The 15,822-nt window shown below is 37.8% G+C and overlaps 2 protein-coding genes across 2 annotated transcripts; one reads left to right on the top strand and one right to left on the bottom strand.

Moving 5' to 3' along the window:
- Nucleotides 1–3,792: 3,792 nt before the first annotated feature.
- Nucleotides 3,793–6,972, bottom strand: LOC132632543 (pentatricopeptide repeat-containing protein At5g50280, chloroplastic). The gene is made up of 2 exons (XM_060348522.1): nucleotides 5,884–6,972; nucleotides 3,793–5,278 (listed from the first exon to the last, which is right to left on the bottom strand). Exons 1-2 carry the CDS (start codon nucleotides 6,705–6,707, stop codon nucleotides 3,976–3,978), a joined length of 2,127 nt encoding a protein of 708 aa, XP_060204505.1. The 5' UTR covers nucleotides 6,708–6,972; the 3' UTR covers nucleotides 3,793–3,975.
- A 3,419-nt stretch (nucleotides 6,973–10,391) lies between these two features.
- Nucleotides 10,392–15,729, top strand: LOC132632542 (MA3 DOMAIN-CONTAINING TRANSLATION REGULATORY FACTOR 1-like). Its single transcript, XM_060348521.1, has 4 exons — nucleotides 10,392–10,666; nucleotides 10,744–10,997; nucleotides 12,674–12,768; nucleotides 13,652–15,729. Exons 2-4 carry the CDS (start codon nucleotides 10,754–10,756, stop codon nucleotides 15,446–15,448), a joined length of 2,136 nt encoding a protein of 711 aa, XP_060204504.1. The 5' UTR covers nucleotides 10,392–10,666; nucleotides 10,744–10,753; the 3' UTR covers nucleotides 15,449–15,729.
- Nucleotides 15,730–15,822: the final 93 nt, after the last annotated feature.

The raw sequence follows: 15,822 nt of genomic DNA, 5'->3' as shown, positions 1-15,822 counted from the left end.
AAAATGTTTGGAAATAACCGTTCAGTTGCTCTTTAGTTTTTTTTTTTTTTTCATGCCAACCAGAAAAGTTTGTCTCCAAAATAAAGATTAAGGTGGGATGAAATAATCAGCGTGGAATGCCACTTACGGAACTTATTTTACCTACTTCTACGAGAGAAGTCATTTTTCTCATTTTTTTAAAGAATATTTTTCAAATATATATGTCTAAATTCAACAATTTAATCACTCTCACAGTATTGCAATCGTTGAGAAAAATGTTTGGAAATAACCGTTCAGTTGCTCTTTAGTTTTTTTTTTTTTTTTTTCATGCCAACCAGAAAAGTTTGTCTCCAAAATAAAGATTAAGGTGGATTAGTTGCTTGCTCTACATGGACATAGTTGGCACTCCAATATATGCTTGCAGATTATCTTGCATTTCTATTCTTAAACCAATGGCCAGTGGGACAAGGAGGATCCGCAGTATCCGGTACATAACTTGTGTTTTGTTCCTTTATTAAACATAAGCTAGCTAAAAGCATAAACCTCTAGCATATATGATATAACAAAATAAAGCATAGCATAGATAGGAAATGTGCAATGTTCTGTAACAAACTAAATTTTGTATTGATCCATAGAAACGCACAAGTAGATTGTTCATCAATTTCAGTAACCAGAAGCAAAAGAAAAATAGAAATTGGAGGTTCCACACATGAGTTTCCTCTTTCATATATAGGCATCTTCCATGCACATGCTCTTTTCTTTAACCAGGTCCCAAATGTAATTTGACAATTTCCAATCCATGTCCTCCCAAAGGCTAGTTAAGTTTATAATACCTTGTCCTGGAGGTCCAAGGCAAGAAATGGACCACCATATATCTATCCAAAGTTTGTTCCTCCGTGAGAGATGTAGTAATTGCTCAAGGAGCTACCTGCCTGGACAAATCTTGCAACAGTAGCCCATTCAAAATTATCACAACAGGAGTTTCGATTTGCATAACTAGAGCTACTGGTCATGTAACAAGACTAATGAAACTCCGAGTAGACATTCTTTGAGGGAAACTGTTACTTGATCGGTTAATGGCAGTGAAAATGACCCGTGCAATTTGTCCAAGTCCTCATTCAGAACGAACTTTCTGGCAACACATAGATAGCTTGCCTGTACACTAATTGTAATGTAGTAAGGAATTCAGTGTAAGCCTGAAGAGTACCATATTGCAGAAATGCAAATTGGATTATCAGTATGGTACAAGCAACTGGAATTTCTAGTTGCAATGTTCCTTTTTCTCAGCAAAATTAAAACCAAAAGTTCGCAAGAGAATCAACATAGTAGATTCAAGCATGCCCTCTCCAATTACTATACTAGCTCCAATACATTAAATAATATCTACAATGTCCTCTGCTTGTTTAAAGATGTTTTAATTCCAGGCTTTAAATTGAATGATATTCTTTTGTTTAATCTTTCTGCTACCTCCTCGGTGATCTATCCTCTAAACAGCAACATATAAGCTCCATCAGAAACTAATTAAGTGTATGTTGATCCCCATCTATTGATGATACCACCATCCCATTAGTAGAAGAACTCAACCGACCTAACCCAGCTTATCACTAGACAAAGCTTCAAGAAAACAGAAACTCACAAATGCAAGTTGATACAGTGCCTGCTATTCCAATGCCTGAGAATAAGGTAATTTTGTTCTCGATGGGTGCCCCATTAATGAAACAATCCAAACACTCAACATGTATACTTTTCTCAAGGGATGCTGAGTAGAATTGTAGATCAATTATTGATGCTTGAGCAATTGCACCAGATCTAGCAAGAAAAGATGCTTTAAGGAATTATTAAACGGATATTGGATTTCAACAGATCATTCAAACTCACGTAGCTCTACAAACTCTTTGGCACCAAAAAGAATAAAAAATGATTCCCCATTATCAGTATGGTTTGTGATAAGAAAAGAACCAAAATCATCAACTATGATCTGCTGGTTGAGGAAAGAAAATATAAGAAACTACCAATCTGATTCTTTACTTGAGATTGAGAAATAAAGTACCATTTAGGGGGAAGGGCCACTTTGTACCGAAAACACGATTGGGCCAAGAAAAGTGTTGCATTTGAAAGCCACACCAAGGGAAAAGAAGATTATTAAGTCAAGTTATTCTCCACGGGCATCGAACCAAATAAAGAATATATAAGTGAAACTTTTGTAAACTTCCCCAGTAGCTTGCACGGTGCATAAGAAATTTTTAACATTACCACTGCCTTTCAACACCCATGTCAAGTCCAGCTGAATCATCTTTGTATCCGTGCCCATCCACAACACTACCAAATGGTTTAATCGCTAGCACTGGTTCAGGCTCAAAATGGAGATATGAACATGTCCTTTTATAACGACAAGACAAAGTATCAAGTCTATAGCATTCGTGTAAAGGGACAATAATCTGCACAGTGAGTACTCGACCAATAGGAAGCTGCTAACCGGAGAGTCCAAATTTGTTTTGTCGTCTGGTGCCATGGGATGGAGCAGAAGAGTTGAAATTGGTGAATAAGTGTGGGATGTGGCTAATAGAATCTGATCTGCATTTCGATAGATCCCTATTTGTAGAAGCAGAAACATTCAACTGAATGTACCTTAATATTGATGCAAAATCCTGTATAAAATATTCCTCTTTGTTAGTGACCAGAGCCTCTTGAACTGCACCTATTGAACCCTCAAATCCAGCTTGTACATCGCTCACCTCCTCTGATTTTCCATTTTCTAAATCAAAGTGGCTCGCGGGGCTAAAGATTGATGCATCAGAATTATCATCGACGAGCAGCTTGTGGTTGGTTCGTTGGGAACATTCATCTAAAAGGTGGGCTTCCGCAGTCGCTGCATATCCTTCCGCAGACACAAAGATCTCATTATCTAACCAAATGGTGAACGGGTAACAACTAAGGAAAGAGATAGCTGGGGAAAATTCAACCAACAGAACCTTTTTATGGTTCAAAAGAAAAATTCAACCAACAGAACATCTTCATGAGAGAGAGAAAAACAAAGCAAAGGCAACATATTCAACAAAAAATCAGAAGCACGCCTAGTAGGAACAGATTAGTTCTATGGTCCTGATTATACTAAGCGTTGGCAAATAATGGAATATGACCAAACACTAAGACCAGAGGTGAATAGGCCCAGGGGAAACAACCTTTTTGCTGCCTCAACTATAGTTAGCAAAAGATTCTAGTTCCAGAGTGGACTTTTCTCATTGTCAAACAACAATAATGCGGACAGGACTCAGTATGGTCCACTTGTTACATTTGAGGGACAAAAGTATTTGTCTGTAAGTTTTAAATGAGTTATGGCCTCATTTTAAAGTTCTGAGAATACTCAAGTATTATCCTTTTATTAAACTAGGAGCACCTTCATCTCCTAAGAGGACAAGAAGTTCAGGAACAGCTTTTCAGCCAGTACCAACAATACCCAATCAGCACAAAATTGTAAATAAAGGTACACATCAGATATTTCAGCCAATAAGATTGTCTCCAATCTTATATGAATCACAGAAAAATGTAGAGTTTAATCAAAAGAAACACAATTCTTAGAACCAGAAATCAGAGAAACAAAGCTAGCACAAGAAATGGATAAATATTAGATCCACGGTAAAAGCATCAGATTAGGAGTCTCTGACAGCAAATAAGAATCATTACCTTCAATCAGAACAGACTTTATAGTAATTTTTTTTTTTTGACATTGAGCTTTATAGTAATTCAATTCTCTTGCTGAAGTAGAGTTTCACAAGTCTTAAAGCATTTAACTTCAATGATAGACTTTATCAGTAATTCAACTCTCTAGCTGATGTATTCCACAAGTCTTAAAGCATTTAATTTCATTGTCTTCCAACTGTACAAAAGAGCATCTCAATCAAGCTGGATTGAAGATGACCCCCAAAAGAAATAGGAGCATACTAAGCTAACTCATTGAACCAACATAAAATAATGACAAGACAGAAAATATAGCTATTACTGTCCTCCTTGAAATCTTGCTCCTTTTTTTCTATTTTTCCAGAACTCATCCTTCTTTCCCTTTTTCTTCTCTTTCAATATGCCCATACTGCTTCTAACTATTCCCATTAAAGCACTCTTATCCTTCCTGTTCTTTATGGCAGCTTTTACATCCAGAATTGAGCGGAGCTTCTCGTATGATTCAGCATCAGGCACTTGCCGGTCTTTCACCATCTGCTTGTGAAAATAAAACGCCCTCTTGAAATCTCGCACACGGATGAAGGCGTATATCATTGTGGAATATGTAACAGAATCAGGTTTTAGATTAAGTGCTGCCATCTCCTTCAAAAGCTGTGGCAACCTAGAGTCTTGTCCTCCCCTCGCATATGCGTTGATCAACATGTTGTATGTCATTACTGTTGGTTGCAACCCAAGCTTCCCAAACTCACAAATTACATCTCTTGCTTCGACATAGCAACCTTGTTTAGCAAATCCATCCAATATAATGTTAAATGTCACCCTTGTCCCTTCAATTTTATCTTTGATCATCATTTTCCAAATTTTCATGAGTGTTTGGGTATCACCAGCACGTCTAAATGCATCAAGAAGAGCAGTATAAGTTTCTATGGAGGGCTTTATTCCCTCCCTTTGCATATTCTCGAAAGCTGTATAAGCTTTATCATGCCACCCACTGATTGTATATGCATGGATAAGAGCTGTATACGAGTAAGAATTTGGTTTTATACCAACCTTTTTCATCCTCAAGAATGCATTTGCAGCCAAGTCACTCATTTTCTTCAGTCTTCCATAGGCACTAATCAGGCACGTATATGATTTCACATTTGGCTCCAAACCAGCATCTTCCATTTCCTGTAGCAGCTTCTCAACAACATCGGGCTGGAGTCTCCTACCGTATGCGTCCATCAAAATATTATAAGTCGCCGAGGTAGGTGCAATTCTTTTCCTCTTCATATCAGCAAAGAGACCTTCAGCTTCTTCAATTTGGTTAGACTTACAGTAAGCATGCATCAAAGTGTTATAGACAACGGCATTGGAAGATATTCCCCTTTTCTCCATTTCCAGCTGGATAATTAAAGCTTCCTTCTTCAGGCCTTCCTCACAAAAGGATTTAATTAGAGCACCTGCTACTTCCAAGCTCCACTTCACACCTTCTTTGTTCATCTTTTCGAAGAACTCCCAAGCTTCTTTGGCACTCTTTCCCCGTTTCCTCATTATTGTAATCATAATGGAACTTGTCACATGGTCTGGTTGGACAGAATTTGTTTCCATGGACTCATAAACTTCCCAAGCATCATCATACCTTTAATAAATTAAGTCAGTAAAGGCAGCATAAGTTACAAACGAAAAGCTTACACAAAACTGAACTACTCTCATAAAAAGGATATAAACATACCAAATGGACACCAAAACTTTCTTATATACCAAGCATTTTGAATGAAATATGTGAAAAGACAACATATACTAGGAGCATTTCTGTTGCCAGCTTCTTTGCACAACCAATATGAAACTCAAATGAGGTACACCAAAAACAGTAGCGAAACCAGAAATTTCATCAACGGAGTTCAAGATTTAATATTGACGTATAAAATGTAGTTGTTGACCTATAAATGCAGTATAATTTTCTCTATACAAAGTATAATCTTCTGATGAAGGGTGTTCAAGATTTAATATGTACGTATAAAAAGTAGTTTTGACCTATATATACAGTATAATTTTCTCTATACAAAGTATAATCTTCCCATGAAAGGGTGTTCAACTAACCACCTTGGGTCTATGTAGCTCTGACACTGACCAAAAATGACCTCCAAATAATTGACAGTTACCACCAAACATACAGTAAAACATGGACATCAAAACCACCTAGCAACACAATCAAACAAGCGTAAAAGCTTTTAGTCATCATACCTTCTACTACATAAAAGCCCGGAAATAGCAGCATTATAAACATGGACATCCCTGAACACCTTTCGATTAGGCAAGTTCTTAAACAAAACTAGTAACTCCTTGCTCATACCAGCCCTCCCAAGTATTGGAAACAAAATCGTATATGCACGAGGTGTAACCAATGAAGGCTCATTAAGCCCCATCCATTCAAAGAAATACAAACAATCAATAACCAAACCTTCATTTCCCAACAAACCCAATACTTCCTCACAGTCTTTTAATCCAACTCTCCCTTCAAATTCACCTAATACTTCACCTAACGTCACATTTTCCTGTAAGCTCTTAGCTTTCGCTACTATTTCACAAACAATACCTTCAATTCTAGTACTTGGGAGTGTGTTAAGTAGTGATTCTTGAATGTATTCCACCTCATCGTCATCGTTTTCGATTGAACTAGTGATAGGAGCAAGGTGCCAAGATGTTTTACGGTTTGTTTGAAGAGATAATTTGCCTTGGCGACCTGGGTCCGGGTCGGATTCTTGGTCTATTATCCGGGTCTTGAAGAACCGGTGAATTGGGTCATTGTTTGGTTGTTTTAGCTGTTGGGTTTCTGTAATAATAACTTCTTGTTCTTGTTCAGTTTCTTCGTCTTCTTCAAGAAAAGAAAGGAAAAGGTTGGAAGGTGTAGAATGAGTAATGAAAGAGTTGGAGAAAGAAGGGAAGGAAGTTTGATAAAAGGGTCTAAAGGATATGAGATTTTTTCCAATTTTCAAAGGGTAGGAGTAGTGATTGGTCTGTAATGTACAGGAAGTTGAAGATGGGATAAAGGAATATTTGAGCGCCATTCCAAACGGATTCTGAGCTTCAGTGGTCACATAATTCCATATGCAAAATTTTCTACTACTTTTGGAATACTGGGAAACTTATAACAACTGTTTTCACAGAAAGATAAGACGTTGAAAATTGAGAAAAAGGTGACTATTTCTTTTGAATTCGGGGTCAATAATTTATCGCTATTGGAACTAATGATAAATTGTCATTAACTAAAGCAAGAATTGGATCACACTCGAGTTCAACGAGCACTCGCTATCTTTAAGGCTTTTAGAGCCACTTTATTCCGAGTTGTATTTATTCAAATGTCTAAATTTGTGCTTTCGGGTTAAGATTTGACCCGTAATATGAGAATATAATGGAATCAAGATGAGGAGCTTAGAAATTAAAGTCTTCGGACAAATTAAAGTTGGAAACTACACTATAGACCGTATTTTGAAGTGAGTTTACACAACGGCTTAATTCAAGAGACTATAACACCATTATTCTTTGGGAATTTGAGAAAACTTAAACTATGAAAGTTGTAGCCCCTTGCAATACCTTTCCATCCATATATTGTGGAGCCCAAACGGATCTATGTACAAAAAGTTATGTGCATTTTACTGTACAATGTGCAGTCTGCGCGATCAGCTGCGCGAAGAACCTTCAAGTGCGCGATTGCGCACTCGAGGCATGTCACTGCCCTTGCTGCGCGGTTAGGCCTGTGAACGTGCACCGAAAAAGTCACTTTAAAAGCCCTGCATCGTTCCTTACACCCCAACACGAAAATTTGCTCTAAAAAGGGAAGCTCTTAAGAACCCAACTTCCTCCAAGTCCCTCCATCATCCAAGGTAAGTTTTAATGATGATTCTAAGTTAATTTTAATTCCCCAACACCTTATTAGCATGGGTAAACCCTTCAAATCCATAGATAACCGATTGAGAATTCATTTTGGACCAAAGAACCCTAGAATCCGAATTCAAGAGAATTGAACGTCAAAAAGGTAACACTTTCATCTTTTAATTGATTATACCTTTGCATTGATGACTATAGATTATAAGTTCATGAAATGTGAGTTGATGGGTTTGATAGAAAAACATGAACGGTTATAGGTTTGGGTTGTTGATTATTGGTTATTGATTAAGGATGTTGTTTATCTTATGAGTGGTGAAGCATGATATTGATTACATCTAAATGAGATTGTAGAATCACCTAGAAGTGATAGAATGGAAATTAGGTGAAGAAAACATCATTAATGAAGGTTGTGAAGCTTTATGCCACTAAGTGTTTGACAAAATGCCTAGATAGCCAAAACTTGAGTATTGTTGCTAATGTTGATTCCATTGACCTATAATGCTATAGATTAAAGTCGAAAGGGAGCGGCGAACGTTGTATTACACTCAAGAGCAGGAAGTTAAGGTATGTGAGGCTAGCTCTCTACGTTTGAGAATGTTAATGATTCTCCCTACGCCACGTTCTTTTACAGCGTTACTAATTGCCTCAGAAATATAGTTATGCTTAGTTCCTTAAATAGTTGCAGAATTTCTATTCTCTAGTTTCGTAATTCGTTCATGACTTTCATTCCGAACGTTGTGAGCTCAGTACGTAATCAATATAGACTTGTGTTTGATACCCACGAGTCTCAATCTAGAATACTCAGCATGTTTATGAATGGTTAAAGCTTCAGGTCTCATAATCCGTTCATGAATATAGCTTTCAGTGAGTTAATGCTCAGTATGTCAGTGTTTTACTTTTCAGTATGATTCTCAGTTCTTTTATATAAATTGTCTAATGTTGAACACCTATGTTTTGGGCCTAAGTCCACAGTTATGTATACGTATACTTGGGCCTGAGGCCACAGACTTGTGCACTTATATTGGGCTTGAGGCCACAGATTATGATTTCAGTAAGCAAGTAATTCTCCATTCAGAACAGGAAGTATTCTTATCTTTACTTCTTTTGTTCACTTCAGTTATCAGTTTCAATACTTATAGTTCTTTCTTTTAGTTGCTTTACATACCAGTGCAATTTGTGTACTGACGTCCCTTTTTGCTCGAGGCCTGCATCTCACGATGCCAGTAACGATTTACAGGACAATGCATATGCTCGCTAGGATATCCAGGATTAGATGATTGGTGAGCCCCAGTTCTTTCGGGGCCTTATTATTTATTTACAGTCTTTACAGCAGTTATAGACAGTCAGGTATGCCGGGGCCTTGTCCCGGCAACAGTCAGTGTTTTCAGTACTTCATTAGAGGCTTCATAGACTCGAATGACAGTTAGATAGAGTCGCGGGCTTTTCATGTTGAGCCATGTTGGCTATAGTTTATGATTCAGACTTATGTTAGCATTTCCGCATTTTGATTGATATCATTCAGACATTCAGTATATCAACATGTGTTAGTTTATTTTCTGCATTCAATATGTTATGATACCACATGTTGATTCAGTCAGCTAGTTGGTTCATTTGGTGACATGTAGTCAGGCACCGGGTGTTGTGTTACGTCCAGGCTCAGGTTTGGTATGTGACATAAAAGCACAATATCCGGTGCAAAAGAAAATGATTAGCACTATTGGGGAATCGATCCTAGGTATATGCTCTGTGAAGCATGATCTTCAGTCAGTGAACCAAATGCATATATTTCTAACTTTTCGAGGTATATCACGTATATATACAAATAATTTCCCAAAGTTACCGAGTGCACGTGCCCTCCCTCCTTACCACGTGGGTCCGCCTTTGGGTGTGACATAACAATCACTAATAAGGTCGGGTAAAAGTCATGACAAATTAGGGTTCAAATTCCAATAGAGAAAAAACGTTAGGTAATTTATCTTTATTTGCCTGAGTATTAATGGATACTCCTCTTGTCTCAATTTGTGCGATATTTTTTACTCATCAAGATTGAAATTTCTTAATTTTGACTTTAAATTTGAACATAAATTCTCTAGATTTTTTGAAACAAAATTTACATAATTTGAAACTACGTAAAAAGTACTATAAGTCACGACAAATAACAATTCAAAATATTAAAAAATATATATTAAAGAATCGCTATCAAGGAAGATTTCATTTGACTTTCGAATGCTATTACTATCACATCACATGTTTAAGACCACAAGTTATTTTTTTTAATACATTATACATATCTCAAATTTAAAATCACAAGATTATAAAGAATTATGTACTTTCTTAAACTCCGTGCCAAGTTGTAGGCACATGAAATATTTGTCGCTTCTTGCAATAAAGAAATAAGGGAAAATGTGCAAATATACCTCTCAACTTTCCGATTTAGAGCATATATATATCCTTTGTTAAAAAAGTGGTGCATATATACCCCTGCCGTTACACAAATGACGTAAACATACCTATTTCCGGTGTGTGAATTTTTTTTCTAGTGATTTGTCTCGTTCGTTTAAATAAATAGCAGTCAATGAAAAGGGTATATTTTGCATCATTTGTGTGACGGCAAGAACATATATACACCATTTTTTAACGACTATATCGTAAAGTTGAGGGGTATATTTGCACCTTTGTCCAAAAAATAATATGCAAGTGAGGGGTACGAATGTAACTTCAAAATAACCAAAACCCTAATCGGGCACTGTGAGTGGAGGGAGCTCCAGGAATAGAAGGGCGACCGACACGTGGATAGAGTTATTTGTAGCTGACGTGTAAATGTAACCGTAGCCTCCCTATTTATGCTCTTCGTTCTCATCCATTTCCTTTCACTATTTTTTCCTTTTCAAGCAAATCTCAATCCAAATCCTCAAATTCATATATTCATACATATCATCATCTTCACATCCCTTTCCATTTGATCTAGGGTTTCATCAGTACACCGAAGTGTATTTCTATTGACAACTATTTCTTTCCAGCCTTTCTTGGCTCGAGATCCGAGCCAAGAAACAGAGGACTTGGTTCGGAGGTTTCCAAGTGGCTGGTTAGGGTTACGAACTGGTCGCTCTCTTCACTGTTTGCCACTCAGTGTAGAGAGGTAATTAAGAAATACTACTTTGTTTTTTTATTATGTGATTTTGTGTTGTAACTGGCTACTTTGTTTGATATGTGTAGGTTGTGTGAAATGGCGTCGAAAGAGGGATTGTTGACTGAAGGACAGAGGGAGATGCTTGAAACTGCACCGCCGAATGAGGAGATTTTGTCATCTTCTCCTAAGTCTCCAGGTGGTGCTGCTAAGTCTTCTTCGTCTGTACTTTTATCGGAACATCATGTGAAGGCGCCGGGCGGTGGAAAGGCATCCAATGCTGGGATTGCTATGAGACATGTACGACGTACGCACTCAGGGAAACATATCCGTGTGAAGAAGGGTCAGTATTACTCTCTCCGACCCAATTTTAAGTGTTTTAGTCTGATTAGGCACGGAGTTTTAAGAAATAAAGAGACTCCTGAATCTGATGGTCCTAAATTAAAGATGCGTATAATGTACTAAAATGTTGTCGGATCTTGACAGGTTATAAACTTGTCATGTACTGTCAACTTACTAAATATAGAAAGAAACACTCTTTTTGGGACATACCAAAAAGGGAAGTAAGACAGTTAAATTGGGACGGAGGGAGTACTTTTGTGCTGAATAATGATGACATCGCAGTTTCTCTCAAGTTTCAATTTGGTATTTGAGGTTCTGCATTGTGGCCTACTTTTTATCTAAATGCCCAATCAGCATAATATTTCCTGGTGCTTCTTTTTAAGCTAAATACACAGTAATTATATTGTTGAAGTGATTCTAATCTAGTTTGAGTAATTGAACTGCTAATGACTTTGTAAATCCCTTTCTGGAGGGTGGCGTTGGGCTAATATGAACTTACTTCGCACGTTGTATGTGGATTGACGTACTTCCTGGATGAACTTAGTTTGTTCTTAGTTTTAAAACAATTACGTCAGGGATAGGCTTTAATAGTGACCAAAAGAGAAAAAAATGAAGAAGAAATGCTGTAGCACAGAGGACATGTATAGAACAACTCTTCTTTCTTATGCTATTTTGTTGCTTCAAGAGTTACTATATCATTGTTTTCATTTTATTTTATTAGTACCTTTCGACTTACTGCGGGAGTTCACAATCCGTATCATTCTTTCAAAATGTTTGAATGTATCCTTCACTGCTGAGTAGTTGTTAGTATTATCAGAAATGTCTTGATATCCTTCTGAATCCGGTGGCTTCATACTTCAATGTCAATACCACTACTTTGGGCTACATACAATTTTGTGACTCTGACTGTGCAAACCATTGGAACACATTTAAGAGGACATAACTGTAATAGCTTTAATAGGTGTGCCCTGAACCCTGAGTGTTTTCAAGAAGAAGTATTTGGTAGATCTCTTTACATTTTGATAAGTTATAAAGATTAGTTTGTCAAGTATATCAGCATACTGTGGAAATCCAATGGTCGTTGGTAGATAGAAGCCAAAAGGTAAATACCTAACTTTTTTAGACTAATTAGAAGTTTAAGTGTTGAGCCGAAGGTCTGTCGGAAACAGCCTCTCTACCACACAAGGTGGGGTAAGGTCTGCATATACCTCACCCTCCCCAGACCCCACTTGTGGCTTGTGGGATCACACTGGATGTATTGTTGTTGTAGAAGTTGAACTGTTGAAGTCTCAAAGCTGATTGTGAAGCATCAAATGATTGATAAATCTAAAACAGTGCTAATATACAGGGAATGCAATCTTGAGTATTATTTGTCAGGCGCAGCTGTATTGTTAATTTGGTTTTGCCTGTTAGGACTTAGGATCTTGGATATGATTTGTTTATTTTTCCCTCCATTAAGCCTGAAGTTACATTTATTAGAGTTAATGGCATCTCCATCATGTTTTTGTTTTTTATTTGGAGTTCAAATGTACCTCCTTAATATAATTTTGTTTTCTTTCTTCCTTGTGATATAGCCTTCAGTGTTCTCAATTGCAAGTAGCATGCAGCTTGAAATGTTTTTCTTTTTCATTTCTTTCTCTGCACATATACTGAAGACTTTTCTGCATTTGTAAACAGATGGAGCCGGCGGTAAAGGCACCTGGGGAAGATGGTTGGATACTGATGGTGAATCTCATATCGATAAGAATGATCCCAACTATGATAGTGGTGAGGTGAGTCCTGCAGAAACTATACTGGCCCTTGGTGATAAAGTAAATTTAAATTTGGTTACATTCCATGTTACATTATTCTTTATTGGAGTACTATCATTCATCTTTTATCTCACTTGGAATAATTGATCAAATAAATTCAGATTTGGCAATGTTACATTGTACAATATACCAGAATCTCCACCCCCTCCCCCTAAAATCTTGCTTAATGTCTGAATTACACAATCGTGGGTTATAACGGGGGAAAAGGCAATTTGAAGAATGGTAAAGGGAATCGTTGGTGAGAAAGAACAATGCAAAGGGAGAGTAATGTTCAATCTAAATATCATGATTTATATTAGAAGAGCCAAAGGGAAGGTGTTCACTACAATCATATTATTTCTGCAGAAAGCAATGCAAAGTTATTTCCCCAAGTTGTCCAATATCTATTCTTTGCACCATGGTTAGTTTCTTTTCCTGTCAGTTTACATCTGCCTTATTGGCTATGACGTCCAGTTTTTTTCTCTGTTTAGTAATATAACAGAGAATGTGCTAAGACTCGAACACATGGCCTTTCGCTCGCAATTGTTTCTTGACTAGTTCACATTTGTCTTCGTATTGTATATAATGAAATTTAATGGTTGGGCAGTGGTTGTTAACAAAATTAATGGTTTGAGGAGTATTGACTTTAAATCTTAGGTATTATAAGGATAGGGATGGCACAAAATCCAATATCCTTTGTTAAGGAAATTTGCAATTTTCCATCTGCTAACTCCATTTTTTCCTGAACCAATTGATTCATTTTATGACGGTTTGATTAGTTGGTCTTGTAGAAACTGCCTCAGTAATTCTCATGAAAGTTATTATATTATTGTTTTCATCCTCCTCGTTGACTGTAACTGACCAGGAGCCGTATGAGCTTGTTGTAACTGCTGTCTCCGATCCATTGGATGATTACAAGAAATCTGTAGTATCAATTATTGAGGAATACTTCAGCACTGGTGACGTTGAGGTGGCTACGTCTGATCTCAAGGAATTAGGTTCAACTGAGTATCACCCATATTTTATTAAGAGGCTTGTTTCTATGTCAATGGATAGGCATGATAAGGAGAAGGAAATGACTTCTGTTCTTCTTTCTGCACTTTATGCTGATGTCATCAACCCTACCCAGATTAGTCGGGGATTTTTCATGCTTGTGGAGTCAGCTGATGACTTGGCCGTGGACATACCAGATATTGTTGATATCCTCGCTTTATTCATTGCACGGGCTGTGGTCGATGACATTCTTCCACCAGCTTTTATCGCTAGAGCCAGAAAAGTGCTCCCAGAATCCTCCAAGGGGCATCAGGTGCTGCAAACTGCTGAGAAGAGCTATCTCTCAGCTCCACACCATGCAGAACTTGTTGAGAGGCGCTGGGGTGGCAGCACCCATTTCACTGTTGAGGAAGTCAAGAAAAGGATTGCTGATCTATTGAGGGAGTATGTTGAGAGTGGAGACACTGTTGAGGCCCGTAGATGCATAAGAAAATTGGAAGTTTCTTTTTTCTATCATGAAGTTGTCAAGAGAGCTCTAGTTTTAGCCATGGAGAAGCAGTCTACTGAAGCACTTATTCTGAAACTTCTAAAGGAGGCTGCAGAAGAGGGTCTTATAAGTTCCAGTCAAATGGTGAAGGGTTTTTCTAGGATGGCTGAGAGTATAGATGATCTTTCTCTGGATATTCCTTCTGCAAAAACGTCTTTCCAGTCAATTGTTCCTCGGGCAATCTCTGAGGGATGGCTTGATGCATCTTTTCTGAAAGCCTCCGGTGATGATGGGCAAGCAAATTGTCCAGATGATGAAAAGGTGAAGCAGTACAAAAAACAAATTGTTCATATAATCCATGAATATTTCCTCTCAGATGACATTCCGGAACTAATCCGGAGTTTGGAAGATTTGGGGGCACCTGAGTATAATCCCATTTTTCTGAAGAAGCTGATAACCCTTGCCATGGACAGAAAAAACAAGGAAAAAGAAATGGCATCTGTTTTGCTTTCTGCACTTCATATTGAGATTTTTTCTACTGAAGACATAGTCAATGGGTTTGTGATGCTACTGGAATCTGCAGAGGATACAGCACTTGACATTTTAGATGCTTCCAATGAACTAGCTCTTTTCCTTGCTAGGGCTGTAATAGATGATGTCCTTGCTCCACTGAATTTGGAGGAGATAACGAACAGGTTGCCACCAAATTGCAGCAGTGGTGCCGAGACTGTCTGTGCGGCTCAATCACTTTTATCTGCACGCCATGCTGGAGAGAGGATCCTGAGGTGTTGGGGTGGTGGTACTGGCTGGGCTGTGGAGGATGCAAAGGATAAGATACAAAAGCTTCTTGAGGAATTTGAAAGTGGTGGTGTTATCAGTGAAGCTTGCCAATGCATACGAGATATGGGGATGCCATTCTTCAATCATGAGGTAGTGAAGAAAGCTTTGGTTATGGCAATGGAGAAGAAGAATGATAGGATGCTGGATCTGCTGCAGGAGTGCTTTAACGAGGGGCTTATCACCATCAACCAGATGACTAAAGGCTTTGGCAGGATTAAGGATGGACTTGATGATCTTGCTCTTGACATTCCGAATGCAAAGGATAAATTCACGTTTTATGTAGAGCACGCCAAAGAAAGAGGCTGGCTGTTACAGTCCTTTGGGTTATCAGATGCATCTTGATGAGTAGATTCAGACATTAGCTTATTTCATCTCTGTATGTTGTTCGTCGTCGCCTTCTCTAGATGTAGCTCGTGCCTTTTGTCGACTTCTCTAGATGTAGCTCGTGCCCTTTTACTTGGGAATAGAGATGGACTGACTGCCCACTCCCTTCAGATTCCTCTTTCATTTGAAGTTTTTAAAATGATGGATAATTGTTGATGTAAAAATTGGGGCTTCTCGTGTTCCTCTGCTGTAGTGGTAAACACAGACTGCGTTACCTTAATCTCGACTGTTTTCCAGAATGATGTTAGTACAGATCATTTACATAATCCTGCACTTCCTGAAGTTTAATTGTTTTTGGGTCAAACCTACATTATTGACTTGCATACTTTGTT

This window comes from Lycium barbarum, chromosome 3, assembly GCF_019175385.1.
Source record: "Lycium barbarum isolate Lr01 chromosome 3, ASM1917538v2, whole genome shotgun sequence".
Taxonomy (NCBI): domain Eukaryota; kingdom Viridiplantae; phylum Streptophyta; class Magnoliopsida; order Solanales; family Solanaceae; genus Lycium; species Lycium barbarum.
Note: the sequence above shows the minus strand (reverse complement) of the source record. Positions and strands in the feature narration are given on the sequence as shown.

Coding starts and splice junctions, on each gene's coding strand:
- LOC132632543 (XM_060348522.1), bottom strand. CDS start 6,707: ATGGCGCTCAAATATTCCTTTATCCCATCTTCAACTTCCTGTACATTA. Junction 5,279..5,883: donor GGGCTTTTATGTAGTAGAAG/GTATGATGACTA, acceptor AATTTATTAAAG/GTATGATGATGCTTGGGAAG.
- LOC132632542 (XM_060348521.1), top strand. CDS start 10,754: ATGGCGTCGAAAGAGGGATTGTTGACTGAAGGACAGAGGGAGATGCTT. Junction 10,998..12,673: donor ACATATCCGTGTGAAGAAGG/GTCAGTATTACT, acceptor ATTTGTAAACAG/ATGGAGCCGGCGGTAAAGGC. Junction 12,769..13,651: donor CCAACTATGATAGTGGTGAG/GTGAGTCCTGCA, acceptor GTAACTGACCAG/GAGCCGTATGAGCTTGTTGT.